The 17,978-nt window shown below is 43.9% G+C and overlaps 1 protein-coding gene across 1 annotated transcript in view; it reads left to right on the top strand.

Moving 5' to 3' along the window:
• Positions 1 to 2,528: 2,528 nt before the first annotated feature.
• The window catches only part of STK3 (serine/threonine kinase 3), a 248,629-nt gene continuing 233,179 nt past the window's right edge, over positions 2,529 to 17,978 (top strand). Inside the window, exon 1 of the mRNA XM_080646972.1 lies at positions 2,529 to 2,749. Coding sequence (XP_080503098.1) covers positions 2,724 to 2,749 — 26 coding nt within the window. The 5' untranslated portion in view covers positions 2,529 to 2,723. The remainder of the gene's footprint in view (positions 2,750 to 17,978) is intronic.

Raw genomic sequence — 17,978 nt, 5'->3', positions numbered from 1 at the left:
AAAAAAAATCTTCATCCAAGCATGTATTTATTGATTTTAGAAAAAGGAAGGGAGAGAGAGAAATATCAATAGGAGAGAGAAACAGCGATTGGTTGCTTCCTGAATGTACTCCAACCAGGGATCAAACCCTCAACCTGGGTATGTGCTCTGACCAGGAATTGAACCTGCAACCTTTTTTTTTTTTTTTAAAAAATATATTTTATTGATATTTTACAGAGAGGAAGGGAGAGGGATAGAGAGCTAGAAACATCAATGAGAGAGAAACATCGATCAGCTGCCTCCTGCACACCTCCCACTGGGGATGTGCCCGCAACCAAGGTACATGCCCTTGATCGGAATCGAACCCGGGACCCTTCAGTCCACAGGCCGACGCTCTATCCACTGAGCCAAACCGGTTTCGGCTGAACCTGCAACCTTTTGATGTATAGGATGATGCTCCAACCAACTGAGCCACCTAGCCAGGGTTCCAGATTTTTAAAATACATACCCTCCCACACTCCAACTCATTACCCCCAGAAACATTGCTATCCACCCATCTTGATCATGATATAGGATAAGGGAAGGAATAAAGTTGCTGTTTATAATTAATTATAAGAAAAGTGACTCTTCTTACACTGTAATTGACTGTGTTAGTGTTTCCAGCTATTCTCTTCTCTATAAAGAGTCGATGAAGAGACTTTCCCATCCCATTTTCTGAGTTAGCCCTGACATTTGGGTCAATGGAAGATGAGAAGACATTTGGGTCAATGGAAGATGAGAAGTAACAATGTGTTAGTTCTAAGCAGAAGCTTTAAGAGGCAGTGCGGATTTCTGCTAACTTGTTTGCTTTTTCCTCTACCAGGAGAAACACATGTTCCTAATGGCAGCTACTCCTTCAGTCTGGTCCCCAGAGTAAGACTCAGAGAGCAGAGTTGCAACCACTCACAGATACCATGAACAATAAATAAATGCTTGTGTTTGGAAGCTTTGTAGATTTTGAGTTGTTATTGCAACAAATCTGTCTAAAGTACATAAAATGATTTTTTTTGGAGGGGGGGTAGATTTTTTTGGTCAGTTTGGTTAGATAGTTAAAGTGACACCAAAGCTTGAGTTTAGGAGTTTGAATTAGAGAAAAATAAATTTCTTTGTATAGGAAAGTGGGAAAGTTTGTTTTATCTAGTAGTGGGGGAATTGGCCAGGGAAATACAATGGAGAAAGCAGAGGCTATGAAACAGGAGACTAGAGATCCAAAAATTGTTTAAGGACTTTTAAGCCATGTATATCTAATTTGGAAAACAATTGAGTTCCCCATTTGCTTCATCCTGGCTTCAGGTGAATGACTGTAGAACACAGCAGCCCCCAGAGACACATGAGAATAAAATAATTGCTGCTTTATGCTATTGAGAATTAGCTAATAAAACTTATCAGTTGTTTCTTAAGGAAGATTCTCAAGAAATGCCACAAACATTTATGCTTACACATTATTAATCAGAATTTAGCCACTTGGCCAATTCCAATTGCAAAGGAGGCTGTTCTAGTCTCCAAAAACGACATGACACTACATCTTGACAATTTCTGTCAAAACTAAAGTTGTTACATAGCAGCTACTCTTATATATGGTTATAAGAAAGATATCTGTAGACAGAATTTAAGGTAATGGGGATGGATGAAGGGGTCAAATGACAATGGAACAGGTTGGAGAGAGGGGGTGGCAAGAGAGAAGGAAACAAACGTTTCTTGAATACTTTTTTATGCACCACAATTGTCTAGTTTGCCAGGTTACCCTGTTGAGCAAGACCACAGTGCCCTGAATCCTGTGCACTGCGGATGTCACTGCAGTCATTATTTTCTTTGTAATTAGACATAATTATCGTGAAATGTAATGAGGAGCTTGTCCACAATCAAATCAAACAAGAATTTCCAGAAGCATCCCTAGTACTGTAGCTACAAATGTCAAATGGCTGGGAGAAAACATAACCAATAATTATAAACAGAACTAGAGAGGGAAGCGTGGGCAGTTAGTAGTACTTCAAACGCATGCACAAGATGCTTGGGATGTATCCTTGGGAAATCCAGAGAAATTAATCAAATTGTATTGGGGCAAAAAAAGGGAAGGCAAATGAGGAGCGCCAGCTCAAAGGAAAATACCCTTGTCATAGGTCCTGACTAGGCCTTGCCCTCTCGCTCTTCCAGTACCCATTCCTATTTCCCCCCACTCGCGGCAGTAAGGCCGGCCGCTCCCTCGACCCCCGACTCCGCCTACCCTACCCAATGCCTGGCTTTGCTCAGCTTGGCTTGACTGCGGCAGGCTCCGCCCACCAACCCTGGACCGCGGCAGGCTCCGCCCACCAATCCTGGACCGTGGCAGGCTCCGCCCACCAATCCTGGACCGCGGCAGGCTCCGCCCACCAATCCTGGACCGCGGCCGGCTCCGCCCACCCTCCCTGGACCGCGGCAGGCTCCGCCCACCCTCCCTGGACCGCGGCAGGCTCCGCCCACCAATCCTGGACCGCGGCCGGCTCCGCCCACCCTCCCTGGACCGCAGCGGCCGAGGGGCGGGGCGGGGCGGGAGGAGCCACCCTCCGGGGCGGGAGGGGGATCCGCCGTGGAGTTACGGGAAAGTTGTTCCGAGTTCCTGGAGTTTCCCTCTGCGGTTCCCCAGGCTCGGCCAGCGGGTGCCCCGGCTCCTTTCCTCTCTCCGGCCTTCGCCGCCCACCAGGTCCCTCCTCGTGTCCCGGGCCGCCATGGAGCAGCCGCCGGCGCCCAAGAGGTAACGAATGCGGGGAGCGGGGAGCGGGGAGCAGGAGGGAGGCGGCGCCGTCGGCGCGGGGCGGGGGCCGCTAGGCCCGGCCGCTCCGTGACACCCTCCCCGACTGCGGGGCGGGGAGCCGGGCGCGCTGGCGGTAGAGAGGGGGGCCCGAGTGCCGGCCTGGTCTGTCCGCGGGGGCTCGGGGGCTCGAGGGGAGGCGGAGCCTCTAGGTCCCGGGCCGGCCGGGCCTGGCTCGTGGACAGTAGGTGGGCAGCGCCGGGCTCCCCGCGGCCGGGCTCCTGGGGCGCGCAGAGTTTTCCTCGTGGCAGATTCACGAAGCCAGGGAGACCTAAAACTAGGAAATTATTGGGCTTCTTACAGTCATGTAGGCTTTCTTGTCAAATGTTTGTCATAGAATTGGCTTTTTTGAGAAGCGGGTTGTTTATTTACAGTTCAAGGAGTTAAATATTAATAGCTACACAGTTTGTAAAACTTACCGTGGAAATGCTGCACTGACAGGTGTTCCTCCCCTACCCCTCAAGTTCAAAAGTATTTATGGATGCAAGCCTAGTCTTAAGTTAGGACCCCTCCCCCATATAGCTTTGTTTTTTTTAGCATGTAAAAATAGTGATGCTTCGGTATTTACTGTTAATTCATATTTAATCTTTGATATGTTGGAAGTATAAGAGTACACAGTAGTTTGAACTAATATTTGAAATGACCTAAGGAAGCTAAATCAAGGTTATCCATTGATTTAAATTCATAATGTTCATTCCCTCCCCCCCAGGAATGAATCAATCAACTAACTGATGTTGGATAAAATATTTAACTTCCGTCTTTTACTTTTAGTTTATAAAACAAGGCTACTAATTTCTCTCCTAGATAGTGTTATGAAGATTAAAGAGTTTGAGTTTTTTTGATACCTAGAGATCTTTAGATGGAAGATGGTGTATTCAAGAACATGAAATAATTAAAAGGTTGGAACTTTGTGAGCTATTGTGAATAGGGTGTATAGACATCTGAGCCTTGAGGCCTGGAAACCATCTGTTCAGGTGTAAAGGGGGTTGTGGACAGGTTTCCAAAAGAGACCTCCTATCAGACAGAGCCCTTAATAAATTCTTTTCTGACATTTTGTAAAGTATCTAAATTCTAGTATTGATTGGGCACCTAGTTTTAATACTATAGAAGAAAATTGGAAGCATTTTTTTTTTCCTTTTTCCTTTTTTTGTCTTGGAAGGACTGAGCCAGCACCATAAGACCAAATTGAACAACTCTGAATTGAAGTGGTAGCTCTCTCTAGACTTTATCAGAATTTCGTTACAGGTGAAAGAGAGCCCCTGCCCTCGCAGGGATATTAGAGAAACGAGGGGTCGGAGCTAGGTGTGGTGGCATATATCACCATTCCATGGTGACTTATACTTTTCAATATAGTGGTTGCCCACTTAACAGACTTATTTTTAGCTCTCTTTAGAGAGACATGTTAATCCAGAAGGCATTTCTAAAGAGCAAAAGGTATGTGACAATCCCATATATTTGAATAACTCTTAAATTTTTTTTCATAGCATTTTTATTTTTATAATACCATTTAATCCTTATAGCAACCCTATTGAGTATGTCAGATTACAGGCATTAATTCTATTTTATAGATGTGGACACTAAGAGAATTTGCCCCATGGAAGGCTATGATAGGAATAACTTGATAGTGAGTTTTTGTATTGTCCCTATTAATCATTACCTTCTAATAATGCAATATAGCTACCATTTTTTTGAGCTCATACTGTTTGCCAGGAACTTTATATACATTCCTTTATTTTATTGTCTTAAGAAATAAGAATCTTGGTTCTGCAATTTACTAGTTCTAAATTTAATTTCCTCATCTGTAAAATGTGTCGTGTGGTTATATGTGAAGCACTTAGCACAGTGCTCTATAATGTGTTCAATAATGTTAGCTGTTTATGTTTTCCTTATTAAATGAAGCTCACAGAGGTTAAATAGCTTGGTCAAGTGGAGGAGGTACCAGAAACTTGGGTCTGATTGGCTGCAAAGGCTGTGTACCCTTTTATTTTGTACAGTGATGCCTCTTTTTGAAACTGTTGCTTGCTTTCTTAGCATTCCATGATGTAGTGGCCATCTCTTTCCAGAATTTTCTGGTCTCCTTTGCTTGTTTTTTTTTTTAATCCTTGTAAGAGTGTCACTTTGCTTTTCTCCCTTGTGTAGCACTTCCTTAGGGCTTAGACATTTTAACATACATGGTCACATTTATGTTGCTGATGCTGAGGTCTGTATGACCAGCAGCTGCTGCTCAGTTAGTGTTTTTAATTTCTTCATGTAGATACACTCTTTCATTATCCCATCCAGTTTGTCACTAGAGCCTATCAAATTTTCCATCAAAAAGTCTGTGGATTCATCCCCCCCTTTTGATGCCCAATATTACTACCCTATTCCAGGGTTTTATGCCCCTCACACTTGATTTACAGCAGTGCCTTCCAACGCTGGGCACCGTAGTCCAGTGGTTTTCAGAAATTGTTAACAGTAGAAGGGCTCTGTTTGGAGTAGAGCAGGGCACCAGAACCTGGTTCCCAGCATCTTAACACTCTGTTCCCCTTTTGCTCTCCTACAGAATCTCATAATGATCCATGTTTGCTTTAGCTCATCCTGGCATGGGTTCTGATTTATTTTGCTAAAACAGCACTTCAATCATGCTACTTCTTTTTTTTTTTGGGGGGGGGGCGTGGTTGGGGCACACTAGTCATTTAGTTCCCAGGGCTCCCTTCACTCAATTTCAATCTTAACCCCCAATCGTCTATTGCTTTTCTCCAAGGTGAATCTGTCCTCCCGAAGTTTCCCTGTTGTTCTTTCTTTAGAGTACCCCCAAGTTTGCCTTTGGGCATGCTTTTCTTTAGAAAAATTTGTTATTTTTTTTGCTAGTAGTTTATGTTTTAGTCTTCCTTCAAGGCCTGCTTTCTAAACTATCTTATTTGAGTACTTTCTAGCCTAAGATATTTCTCTGTATTCCTCATATGATTTCCATCTGAATATATATGCCATGGTCATATTGTGTGTTTTTTTTAATTATAAATTTTTAGACATTCCAAAGATAATGGACACTAATTTAATAAATACTTATGCATCACTGCCTAGCATTGGAAATAAAATATTACTGTGGAGAGCAGCTACAGCGTTTGGACAGGTTCAAGCCTCAGACTAACGAGAGGGCACGATCCTCTCATGGCAAAGCCACGTGCAAGTCCCAGCACAATTATAGCCAAAGGCTGTGGTTGTAAGCTTGACCTTTTGGTCCGAACCTGTGGTCCCACGTGGCTGAGTGATATGGGCTGCGGGAGGTGCAGCAAGTGCTGCCAAAACAAAGCTTGATGGAGTTCAGGTGCATGTAATTGAGTAGATTGGAAACCCACGAGAACATTGTAAACATCTTGACCATGTCCTTACTTTGCCTCGTGGAATCTGGCTATAAAATAAAGACTCAGCTTGCAGGCCATGGCACTCTCTCTCTAATCAGAGGGCAGCGTCCCGTCCCACCTAGCCCCAGCTTTATTCTCTTGTCTATCTTTTCCTTCACCGCCCCCCCACAGGTTCACTCATGGCCATGCTGGTGAGGCACATATTACCAATACAATTGAAGCCCTTTAAGTATATCTGTTCTCAGTTGCGTTTCCTCACCATCCTCCAAAAAGTTGTTACTGCCCTGAATTGGATATTTGTCTTCCCCATGTGTCTTTATAGTTTTAGCATGTTGTTCCTATATATCTGGTGTTAGGCCCAACTTTGTACTGATTTTGAAATTTTCTTCTTTGGATGTCATTCTTCTTTGGAGGTGGATATTCCATTGTGCATCCAGATCTGAGAATCATGACTAGATGATCTGTAAGGCTCCTTTGACCCACACATTATTGATTTGGTTTTCCCAGCAAGGCTTGTGTTAAACATACAATAGATGTGGTCACTCGTGTCATTGACTTTGGGTACCAGAATGGCTTTTAGATTTCTCAGATTTCCTTATCAGGTTCGTCACAGAGATCTTCAGAAGTCCTTATTAAAATGAAGCCCCTTTGGGAAGGTAAATCCATGAAATGGCTATTAATTATTAGCATTATGTTAGTTGAGTTATCAGTCCTTTGTAGGGGAACTCTAGTTGTGGTAAAAATGACCACAGAATAGGTAAGTTTTGATAGGTAGAAAGGGAAATGGCCAAAACATGGGCTCTTTACCAAGTAGAACATTGTAGAAAAGGAAATGGATGTCTATGATAGATTGGTGGTCAGTGTTGAGAACTCTGGTTGCTGGATGGTTGGTAGTTATATACAGTATTGTCAAAGAGAGGACAGAATATCATTGCTGGAGAGATATACTTTATCAGAGCAAGATATACTTGTTCCTCAGTTAGATTACAGGATTATTAGTTATTTAAAATTCATTGATTAAGATATATTTGGAGGAAAAGTTGGTGTGGAACAGTGAAAAAAACCTGGAAGGATAATCCTATCTAATAAAGAGGGAATATGCTAATTGACCATCACTCCATCACAAAGATGGCTGCACCCACAGCTGAGGCCAAGTTCCCTTAAGGAGCCTTGAGCAATCAGCAGGGACCTGAGGCACGCCCTCCCCCACCCCCATGGGGCTTGACAGGGGACCTCAAGGTGCTCTTCGCATCCTGGTGCTGGGCTAGGGGACCTCAGGCTGCTCCCCCCGCCCCAGCGCCAGGCCGGGGGACCTCAGGCCATGCCCCCCTCCCAGCAGAGCTTGACAGGGGACCTCAAGGTGCGCTTCCCGTCCTGGTTCTGGGCTAGGGTACCTCACACTGCTCCCCCCGCCCAGCACCAGGCTGGGGGACCTCAGGCCGTGCCCCCCACCAGGTGGGGCTTGACAGGGGACTTCAGGCCATGCCCCCCACCCTGGCACTAGGCCAGGGGACCTCAGACCACACTCCCCGCCCAGCGGGGCTTGACAGGGGACCTCAGGCCATGCCCCCGCCCCAGCACCGTGCCAGGGGACCTGAGGCTGTGCCCCCCTGCCTGGCTGGGCTTGACAGGGGACATCAGGCCGTGGCCCCCACCCAGCGGGGCTTGACAGGGGACCTCCAGGTGCACCCCCAGTGCTGGGTCAGGGGAACTCAGGCCGTGTCCCCACCCAGTGAGGCTTGATGGGGGACCTGAGGCTGTGCCCCCCTGCTGGTGGGCCTTGATGGGGGACCTGAGGCTGCGCCCCCCTCCTGGTGCTGGGCTGGGGGACCTGAGGCTGAGCCCCCCTCCCCGCCTGGCGGGGCTTGATGGAGGACCTCATGCCATGCCCCCCACCCAGCCGGGCTTGACAGGGGTTCTCAGGCCGTGTCCCCCACCTGGCGGGGCTTGATGGAGGATCTCAAGGCATGCCCCTGCCCAGGTCTGGGCTGGGGGACCTCAGGGCATGCCCCCGTCCTGGCACCGGGCAAGGGGACCTGAGGCTACTAGCACCCCCTGCCTGGCAGGGCTTGACAAGGGTGGGACTGGCCAGGTCTGGATCTAGCCCAATGCGGGGGGCGGGGGCGGGGGGCTAGCCGGGTCTGGGTCTCACATGATTTTGAGGCGCATGTGGGTGGGCGGGGACTTGACTCTCGGTCCCGTGGTGAGCCCCAGACTCTGACAGGAGGAAGGTTTTCATATACATTTTACTAATTTTCTTTCATCTCTAACACTTCTATTATAGAGAAAGGGCAAATATCAATATTAAATTATTTCCTCTAACTAATCCCCTTTTAATGTGCATGAATTTCGTGCACCGGGCCACTAGTAAACAATAAGAGAGTAAGTTACTGAGGCTTCTCTAGACAGGTGAGGAGAGTTCTTTGATTTAAGCTGTAGTTGGATTTTGTGGCAAATTTTATTTTTTTTAAGTGTGAGACGTTAGTTTAGAGGAAGTAAAATTGAAGGTTAAAATCAAAATGTTAGGATTACAAAGTACATTCACATAAATGAAAAGTGAAGTTAGGAAATCAATCATTTCATAAGGGAAAGTGTTGCTAGGAATGAATGGATTATCAGCCACAAGATAGTTATGAAGTGAAAAAACAATGGTATAGGGATGAAGATATAGAAGGATAAAGTAGAAAGTATTAATATTCTCCTCAGCATATAGAGCCACATCAGCCTGTAGCATCAGTGGCCCTAATCTTAGGCCAGAAATTAGGAATGGAGATAAACAGTCAGCAGGGAATTTCCAGCTCTCAGGAATTAAGTTGAGTGGGACAAAGCAATAAACCAGGTAAGTAGAAGTAGGGCACCAGGAAAACCATGAAGACATTGCAGTGAGAAGAGGGGTGGACTTAATATTACTGTCTACATTCCTAATTCAGGTGTCCTTGGAATGTTAGAAAGTGAAATTCTTTTTTTTTTTTTTAAATATATTTTATTGATTTTTTACAGAGAGGAAGGAAGAGGGATAGAGAGTTAGAAACATCGATGAGAGAGACACATCGATCAGCTGCCTCTTGCACACCTCCTACTGGGGATGTGCCCGCAACCAAGTTACGTGCCCTTGACCGGAATCGAACCTGGGACCTTTCAGTCTGCAGGCCGACGCTCTATCCACTGAGCCAAACCGGTTTTGGCAGAAAGTGAAATTCTTGTGTGCTTATTATCGGAGAGATTCTCAAGAGAGGTGAACTCTAAGAACTCTTAGAAAGGTAAAGGCAGGAGGCCCTGGGTAAGCTTCCAACTTCAGAGGCAGGCAAGTGGAAGAGGTGTTCTAAGTAGTCCAAGGGAAAAGAACTGTACAAACAGCAGCATCTTTCTGCTAATATTAACAACTTGGTCCCTAAACCATATGCTCCCTTTGGCTTTTCTTGGTTAATTTGGGATTGCACCAACTCCATTGGAGTTGATTTAGACCCTATAGATGGGAATAGTCAATTGGCCCTTCCTTGTTAGAGAGAGTAGATAAACGTAGTTTTCAGTCAATCCTAAACAATGATTAATTTATCCACTGTTCTTTAAGGGGCTGAGATTTGGCATATATTAGTACTGAAGAAATATAAAGAATAAGGTAAACATTTATTAAATACTAGAGGCCCGATGCATGAAATTCATGCATGAGTAAGCCTTCCTTTCCCTGGCTGCCGACACTGGCTTCCTTCTGGCACCTGGGACCCAGGCTTCCCTCACAGCCCTGGCTTCATCTGGAAGGTTGTCCGGAAGGACGTCTGGTCTAATTAGCATATTATGCTTTTATTATTATAGACAGCTAGGTTGAAATTTGTTTTTCTGTTGTAATCTAAATGCTCCATTCCAGAAATGTATCAGTAAAGCTTTAATAATAAAGGTTTTAAATTGAGCATTTCTTGTTTGGATTGTAAGGGGAAAAAGTGCTGAGAATTTTAAATTTCTCTTTTCAAAGACATCTTTTGAACTACAGATACTGTCTCTTCAGGCCATCATATATTAATGGCTTTCAAAAAAATTATAATGAGACCCAGTGCAGTTATATATATATATAGTTTTAAATGGAAGTTTCATAAAATGTACTGTGTGCGTGGTTTCTGATATTTTTCTATGTTCACTGAGAAACTGCTGGTCATGATCCACCAAATTATTGTCATGATCTATTAATGGGCTGTGATTGCAGTTTGAAGAAAAACACTCTTGTGTGTAGTAGAGACAGTCAGGAAATCGATTTCATTTCCAACTCTATCCTGATACTTAATATTGAAAGCTTGTTGATGGCATTGCCAAAGGAATCCAGAGTGGTGTAATTGTAACAACCTCTACATACACTAGAGATATTCTTTAAGATTCTAAAAGGGGAGGAGGTGAAGGGGCCGGGGAAACTATCATATAAAAGCTACTGTATTTTGAACTACATATTTCAATTAAAGTTTGGAAAAATGAAAAATGATTATCTACGATGTCTGACAAAGTTTACAAAAGAAAAGATTGTTGTGAGGCAAAAGCACATTTTCATTCTGGTGTAGAATGACCCCACACCCTGGAAACCAACTATAATTATGATGACCTCAATTTCTGACTCCCTACCAGCTCCACCCTTTATAACTACTAAAGGTCTTTAGATTTTTCTTCTAAAGAGAATATTTATACTATATGATAGAAACTTTCTTTTTTATTAGTCCCAAGCTTCTTTTTTTGTTATGATTTTATTTCAATTGCCTCATATGTTAGGATTATTCTAATCTTAAAAAGCTTTTATCTATTAAAAGGAAGATTCTATTATTTGAGGTATCTTATTGCAACTGCTCTTTTAATATAGAGTCTCAGGTTAAATAAAAGTAACAAATATATACACAGACATATATGAATATTAAAAATAAGTTCATTGTTTGCTTATTAGCTGCAGATGACCTTGAATGTCTTAAAAGTACATCAAAGGATGTATCTTGAAAAATGATTCTGTAGCAAAGTGAGAATTATAGAAAGCTGTTAATATGATACCAGACATCTTGGTAAAGAGGTGAAATTGAATAAAATTTTTCAGGTATTTCAGATATCTTGATGTAACTATTAGTATCTTGATCCACACACACACAAACACATGTGTAAAAATGGGGAAATTGTTGAGTGATTCCAAGAATAAGGTAGTTTCTATATTAAAAATATAGAATGTTATTCTCTGTCCAGATCAGATCATCTTTTCATTTTTAGGATGTTTGGTTTTCTGATGTTGTGGAACCTAGAGTCCTATAATTGGAAAGAAATGCAAGTTAAAATTATTTTTTTGTAGTTTTGGTAAACTTTTTGTTGTTGTTAATCCTCACCCGAGGATATTTTTTCCGTTGATTTTTTTTTTTTTTTTAGAGAGAGAGGAGTGGGGGGAGAAGGAGGGGAAGGGAAGAGAGAAAGAAAGAGAGAGAGAGAAAGAGAGAGAGAGAGAGAGAGAGAGAGAGAGAGAGATCAGTGTGAGAGAGAAACATTGATTGGTTGTGTATGCACCCTGACCAGGGCTAGGGATTGAATCTTCAACCTACATACATGCCCTTGACCGGGAATCGAACCTGGTGAACCCTTTGGTGAGTGGGCCAATGCTCTAACCACTTAGCAACACTGGCCAGTACGGTGAACTTTTTTATATTTGAGGAAAGCATTAATGAAAGGTAGTAGGCAGCTTATTTCCTTGACTCTCTCTGGAGCCACAGGATTTCTCCTGTCTATGCAGGGTTGCTCCATTCTCTTGTTTCTTTCTAAAAACTGACTTTCTTTGCTCACCGATCATTGCTCATGGCAGAAATCGACTGTCAGCCTTGAGTTCATTCATTTTGCTCATTTATTCATATACTCAGTAATTAATAATTAACTGCCTTTCTCACTGCTGAATGAGATAGATGGGATCTTTGCCCTCATAGAACATAACAGTCTAGTTGGAGCTTGAGCTAGGAAGGCTGGAAGTAGCATGTATTGACAGAGAAAAATGGTGAAACCTGCTCAATAGGACAGTTGACAGAAGCTTCTCTGAAAAGGTTAATATTTAAGAGGTGACCTGACATTTGAGAGGTTATCTGTGAGAGTAGCCAGGAAGAGTATTCCAGGTAAAGGTAAAAGCTGTAAGAAGACCAAGAGGTGGAGAGAAGGTTAGTGTATGGAAGGGATCGAAATGAGGCCACTGTGGGTGGGTTATGGAATGGGAGAAAGTGTTGGAGATGAGGTCAGAGAGATGGGCAGGGATTCAGTGGTGCAGGCCATTGGTTTTAAGTCAGAGTGCAGTGTGCTGTCATTAAAGAGTTTTAAGCAGAATTTTAAGCAGATTATGCTTTTAAAAGATGAATTAGTTCCCTATTTTTCTCCTAAGGGGACCAATTCTTTATTTTTCAAAAATGCCATCATGAGCTGTTGGGTTTAAACATATTTGATGGATTTTTAGACCATTGCAGATACTATTGTTGAAGTTCAAAGTGTCCCATCTTTGGTCAGTGGGAGTCTCTTGAGGAGACAGTGTTACTCCAGTGGCAGCTTCCTTGTTGTCTGTTGTGATAAGACAGGCAGGGCTCATCTTGTCCATTTTCTGTCCCAGATCTGATCCAGCCATTTCTCTAAGAAGCCCTGCTTTCTTTTAGGGAGAAATGGCATTTAAATAGCATTTTATTCACAGATAGGGGAACTGACTCTTTTCCAAACTATGGCACTGGCAGTTTTGAGTTTCTTTCCCTGGGTAATACCTTTACATACATTTTTGATTTTAAGTTTGACTCAGAAATTGGCAAAGTATGGACAAATTCTATGGTAGAGACTATTTAGAGTGGACGGTTATCCTCATGTTCTCCCTAGCTTACTCTGGTTACCCTGACTGTTATCCTAACATCCAGCCTCACTTTCTCACCACTAATGTTTCAGGTGACCCAGTTTCTTCTTTTCTTAAATGAAAAAGATGTAAAAAACAAAAGAATCCAAGGCAAATGACACCACTAATGATAAGATCAGATTTCAGGCCTTATTTTTTAAGGTAGAACACTTAACCTGCCTAGTCTTGCGTACATAAAAATGTATCTGCAGACAAACAATTCAGGGGGCATTTTGAGGCTGCTTTATAAATTTAACCTTGACTCAGTGTGATGAATTGCACAGTGAAGCACATCCAGATATTAAATGCCATGTGCTAAACCTTTTTAGTGTTTATATTAGCCCCTCTTGTTAAGTTTTATTGTGCTTTAAATAAATAAAATGAGGTATTTGTCTCAGTGATATCAATTGGTAACTTACATTTCTCAGTGTGTCACATAACTTATTTCTAGAATTAGTTTTGATGTAATTACTTACTATATTAAAAGACATTAAGTTGCACTTATAAATTTAGTCTGTCATTTTGCAATTAAATAGCAACCAGTAATCATTTTCTGATTATTCTCATCCTATATAATAAAAGGCTAATATGCAAATCGACTGAACAGTGGAACGACTGGTCACTATGACACGCACTGACCACCAGGGGGCAAACACTCAATATAGGAGCTGCCCCCTGGTGGTCAGTGTGCTCCCACAGGGGGTGCGCCCCTCAGCCAGAAGCCCTGAGCTGGGCTCACGGCTGACGAGTGCAGCTGCAGTGGTGGAAGCCTCCCGCCTCCGCGGCAGTCGGACATCCCCTGAGGGCTCCCGGACTGTGAGAGGGTGCAGGCCGGGCTGAGGGACCTCCCCCTGCCAAGTGCACGAATTTCGTGCACCGGGCCTCTAGTATTTTTATAGTCAGTGAAATCTGGATCAAAGAGTTTGGAGAGTAATGATTTCCCTGAATAAAATTTGTGGTTTATGTAATTCCTAAGGATTATAAGAAACAAGTGTCAAATTAAGCAGTGGAAATTAAAAATGTGTATTATAATTAACTTTTGAGAAGAAAGTATTTTGATGATTTTTCTTTTCCTGGTTGATTGAAGTTTCTTTCTATGCTCTTTATTCTTATTACTATTGGCCCGGTGCACGAAATTCATGCACATTAAAAGGGGATTAGTTAGAGGAAATAATTTAATATTGCTATTTGCCCTTTCTCTATAATAGAAGTGTCAGAGATGAAAGAAAATTAGTAAAATGTATATTAAAACCTTCCTTCTGTCAGAGTCTGGGGTGCACCATGGGACCCAGAGTCAAATCCCCACCCATCCACATGCACCTCAAAATCGCATGAGACCCAGACCCAGCTGGTCCCCGCCCCCATTGAGCTAGATCCAGACCTGGCCAGTCCCACCCTTGTCAAGCCCCGCCAGGCAGGGGATGTAGCCTCAGGTCCCCTGGCCCGGTGCCAGGATGGGGGGCATGGCCTGAGGTCCCCCAGCCCAGACCAGGGTGGGGGGCATGCCTTGAGGTCCCCTGTCAAGCCCCGCCAGGTGGGGGACATGGCCTGAGATCCCCTGTCAAGCCCCGCTGGGTGGGGGGCATGGTGTGAGGTCCCCCATCAAGCCCCACCAGGCGGGGGGGATGCAGCCTCAGGTCCCCCGTCAAGCCCCGCTGGGCAGGGGGCGTGGCCTGAGTTTCCCCGACCCAGCACTGGGGGTGCACCTTGAGGTCCCCCGTCAAGCCCCGCTGGGTGGGGAGCACGGCCTGAGGTCTCCTGTCAAGCCCCGCCAGGCAGGGGGGTGCAGCCTCAGGTCCCCTGGCACGGTGCTGGGGTGGGGGTGCAGCCTGAGGTCCCCAGCCTGGTGCCGGGGTGGGGGGCATGGCCTGAAGTCCCCTATCAAGCCCCACCTGGTGGGGGACACGGCCTGAGGTCCCCCGGCCTGGCACTGGGTGGGGGGGAGGAACAGCCTGAGTTCCCCTAGCCCAGCACCAGGACGGGAAGAGTACCTCGAGGTCCCCCTTCAAGCCCCGCCGGGTGGGGGGCGTGGCCTCAGGTCCCCTGGCCTGGCGCTGGGGTGGGGGTCATGGCCTGAGGTTCCCCGGCCTGGTGCCAAGGCGGGAGGCATGGCCTGAGGTCCCTGTCAAGCCCCACCAGGTGGGGGGTGCAGTTTGAGGTCCCCTGTCAAGCCCAGCCAGGCAGAGGGGTGCAGCCTCAGGTACCCTGGCCCAGTGCTGGGGCGGGGGGCGTGGCCTGAGTTCCCCCGACCCAGCACTGGGGGTGCACCTTGAGGTCCCCTGTCAAGCCCCGCTGGGTGGGGGGCATGGCCTGAGGTCCCCTGTCAATCCCAGCCAGGCAGAGGGGCGCAGCCTCAGGTCCCCTGGCCCGGTGCTGGGGCGGGGGGCCCGGCCTGAGGTCCTCCATCAAGCCCCGCTGGGTGGGGGGTGCGATCTGAGGTTCCCTGGCCTGGTGCTAGGGTGGGGGGCACGGCCTGAGTTCCCCCAACCCAGCACTGGGGGTGCACCTTGAGGTCCCCTGTCAAGCCCTGCTGGGTGGGGGGTACGGCCTGAGGTACCCTGTCAAGCCCAGCCAGGCAGGGGGGGCGCAGCCTCAGGTCCCTTGGCCCGGTGCTGGGGCGGGGGGCCCGGCCTGAGGTCCCCCATCAAGCCCCGCTGGGCAGAGGGTGTGGTCTGAGGTCCCCTGTTAACCCCTGCTGGGTGGGGGAGGGCGTAGTCTCAGGTCCCTGCTGATTGCTCGTTAAGGCTCCTTATGGGAACTTGGCTTCAGCTGTGGGTGCAGCCATCTTTGTGACGGAGTGATGGTCAATTAGCATATTCCCTCTTTATTAGATAGGATATACTTTCAAGATTTTTTCCTCTCTATTTTTTTCTGGTAGAACAGAATTCAAGTTCCAGGTCAATGATTAGAAAATGGAATTTCCCCCCTTAAAATCACTCTCAGTACTTGATTAGTCAGCTTTAATTAATTAATATTCATAAAACTCATATGTTGTGAAAAATATGCCAAATTAGTGATATGGTGAAAATTTTAAAGATATTTAGTGTCATTGGGAAGTATGGTATACCATATAATGGATTTTCTAAATAAATGAAGTAAACCACTTTAAGTATTATACTTTTAAAACATTTAAAAAACACTTTTAAAACAATTAGTTTTTGCCCAGCTGGTGTGTTTCAGTGGTTGAGCGGCGACCTATGAACCAGGAGATCATAGTTCGATTCCGGGTCAGGGCACATGCCTGGGTTGTGTGCTCGATCCCAGTGGGTGGTGTGTAGGAGGCAGCCGATCAGTGATTCTTTATCATCATTGATGTTTCTAGCTCTCTCTCCCTTTCCCTTCCTCTCTGAAATCAATAAAAATTTATTAAAAAACAAAGGACAAAAAACCCCAACTAGTTTTGATAGAAATCATTCCAAAATGAAAACACCTGAGCAGTGGTCTGAGACTGATCATTTGCTTTCTTGATTACTTATTATTTCTATGAATTTCAGTTCATAAAAACACAGAAACAGTTCATAGAACTGTTCATAGAAACTGTCAGGTGTGTTCTTTTGATGTGTTTGAAGCTTTGTTACTGCATGTAGCTGTTTATTTCCTACACCTCATCTTGTCTTTTATTGTTTTCTGTCATTTCTCATTGTTCTATTCTTCTCTAAACTGCTACATATCTTGGAAATAATTATCGGACCTGACAGTAGCTCTCCCTTTCCCAAAGTACATGCTCTTTGTTTCAGTTTTTGCTTTTCTTCTGGGCCCATAGTACATCTTGGAATCATCTTTTACAGTTAAAGGAGGAAAAAATTATTTCAAACTTTCTAAATTTCTAAAATTTAATATGAAAATAGCCAATTTTTTTTCATCAAAAAAGAACATGATTTTGGTGTTTGTGAAAAAGAACAGGATTTTACCTTAAAAGCCTATAAAATTCCTAAATTAAAAATATGTTTGTCATTCTGGATCATTACTTAGATTTTGAGGAGCAAAATTAGAGCTTCAAAGGGTATTTATACCTGTACAAATACAGTAGCATTACTTCTATAGTAGTTTACTTTTATAGTAGGTTTTTAAAAAATTTATGTGGATGAAGTATTTAGGCTATTTTTCTTGTAATGATTGACCTTTAATAAAAATAAAGGCTTCAGGGGTGAAGGATGGAGGAAAATCTCAGCTTCTTTTGCTTTAAAGCTCTTTGCGAGGAAATTATAATTTTAGAGTACTTTTGGGCAAAGAGCCCAGCCTGAGAGGAAATGGTATGATAGAGTTGAAAACAAGACTTTCATTTAATTTAAAAAGTCTTCTATCCATTGTAGAGTATCTATTTCAGCTAGTTGTAGTGCCAATAATCAATTACCCCCCAATTTTGATACAGTTTTATAAAACTAAAATTATGAGATCATCAAAGTATATTTATTTTATTATTAAAAGTGATACTTATTAGCTAAACAATTAAGAACCAGAGCTTTAGAGTCAGATAGACCTAGGTTCTAAGCTTAGTTCTGCCATTTACTGCATGCAATAGTGAGCCAGTTAACTTTTCTAAGTCTCAGTATGCTCACTTGTAAAATGGAGGTGCTAGTAAGTACCCTTTTTCTGGGTTTTGTGAAGATTAAATGAAATAGTGATTGTAAATCATTTGTCTCTGAAGACAGTTTCCAAAGTGTTTTAAAGATGTGTTTGGCATTGTCAACACATTTTGAAGAAACATGTAATTTTCCAAGAGGATAGAAGGTCAGCTTTCACTTGGATGCATATGTTAAGAAAAAAAATAAAAGAAAATCAGTATTACTACTTTAGAGCTAACTATCTATTAAATATTTACAAAATGTTTGTCCTTAAAGCAAAAGGGAGCAGAAGAAAAATGACCTTTGAATTTTATTAGTTTGGGATAAAATGTACTTCCTGTTGTTGAAAGAAAAGATGTTTGATTTTGTGGATTCAAAATCAATTTTAGCATTGTATAATTTAG

This window comes from Plecotus auritus, assembly GCF_963455305.1.
Source record: "Plecotus auritus genome assembly, chromosome: 11".
In the NCBI taxonomy this organism is placed as follows: Eukaryota; Metazoa; Chordata; class Mammalia; order Chiroptera; family Vespertilionidae; genus Plecotus; species Plecotus auritus.
Note: the sequence above shows the minus strand (reverse complement) of the source record. Positions and strands in the feature narration are given on the sequence as shown.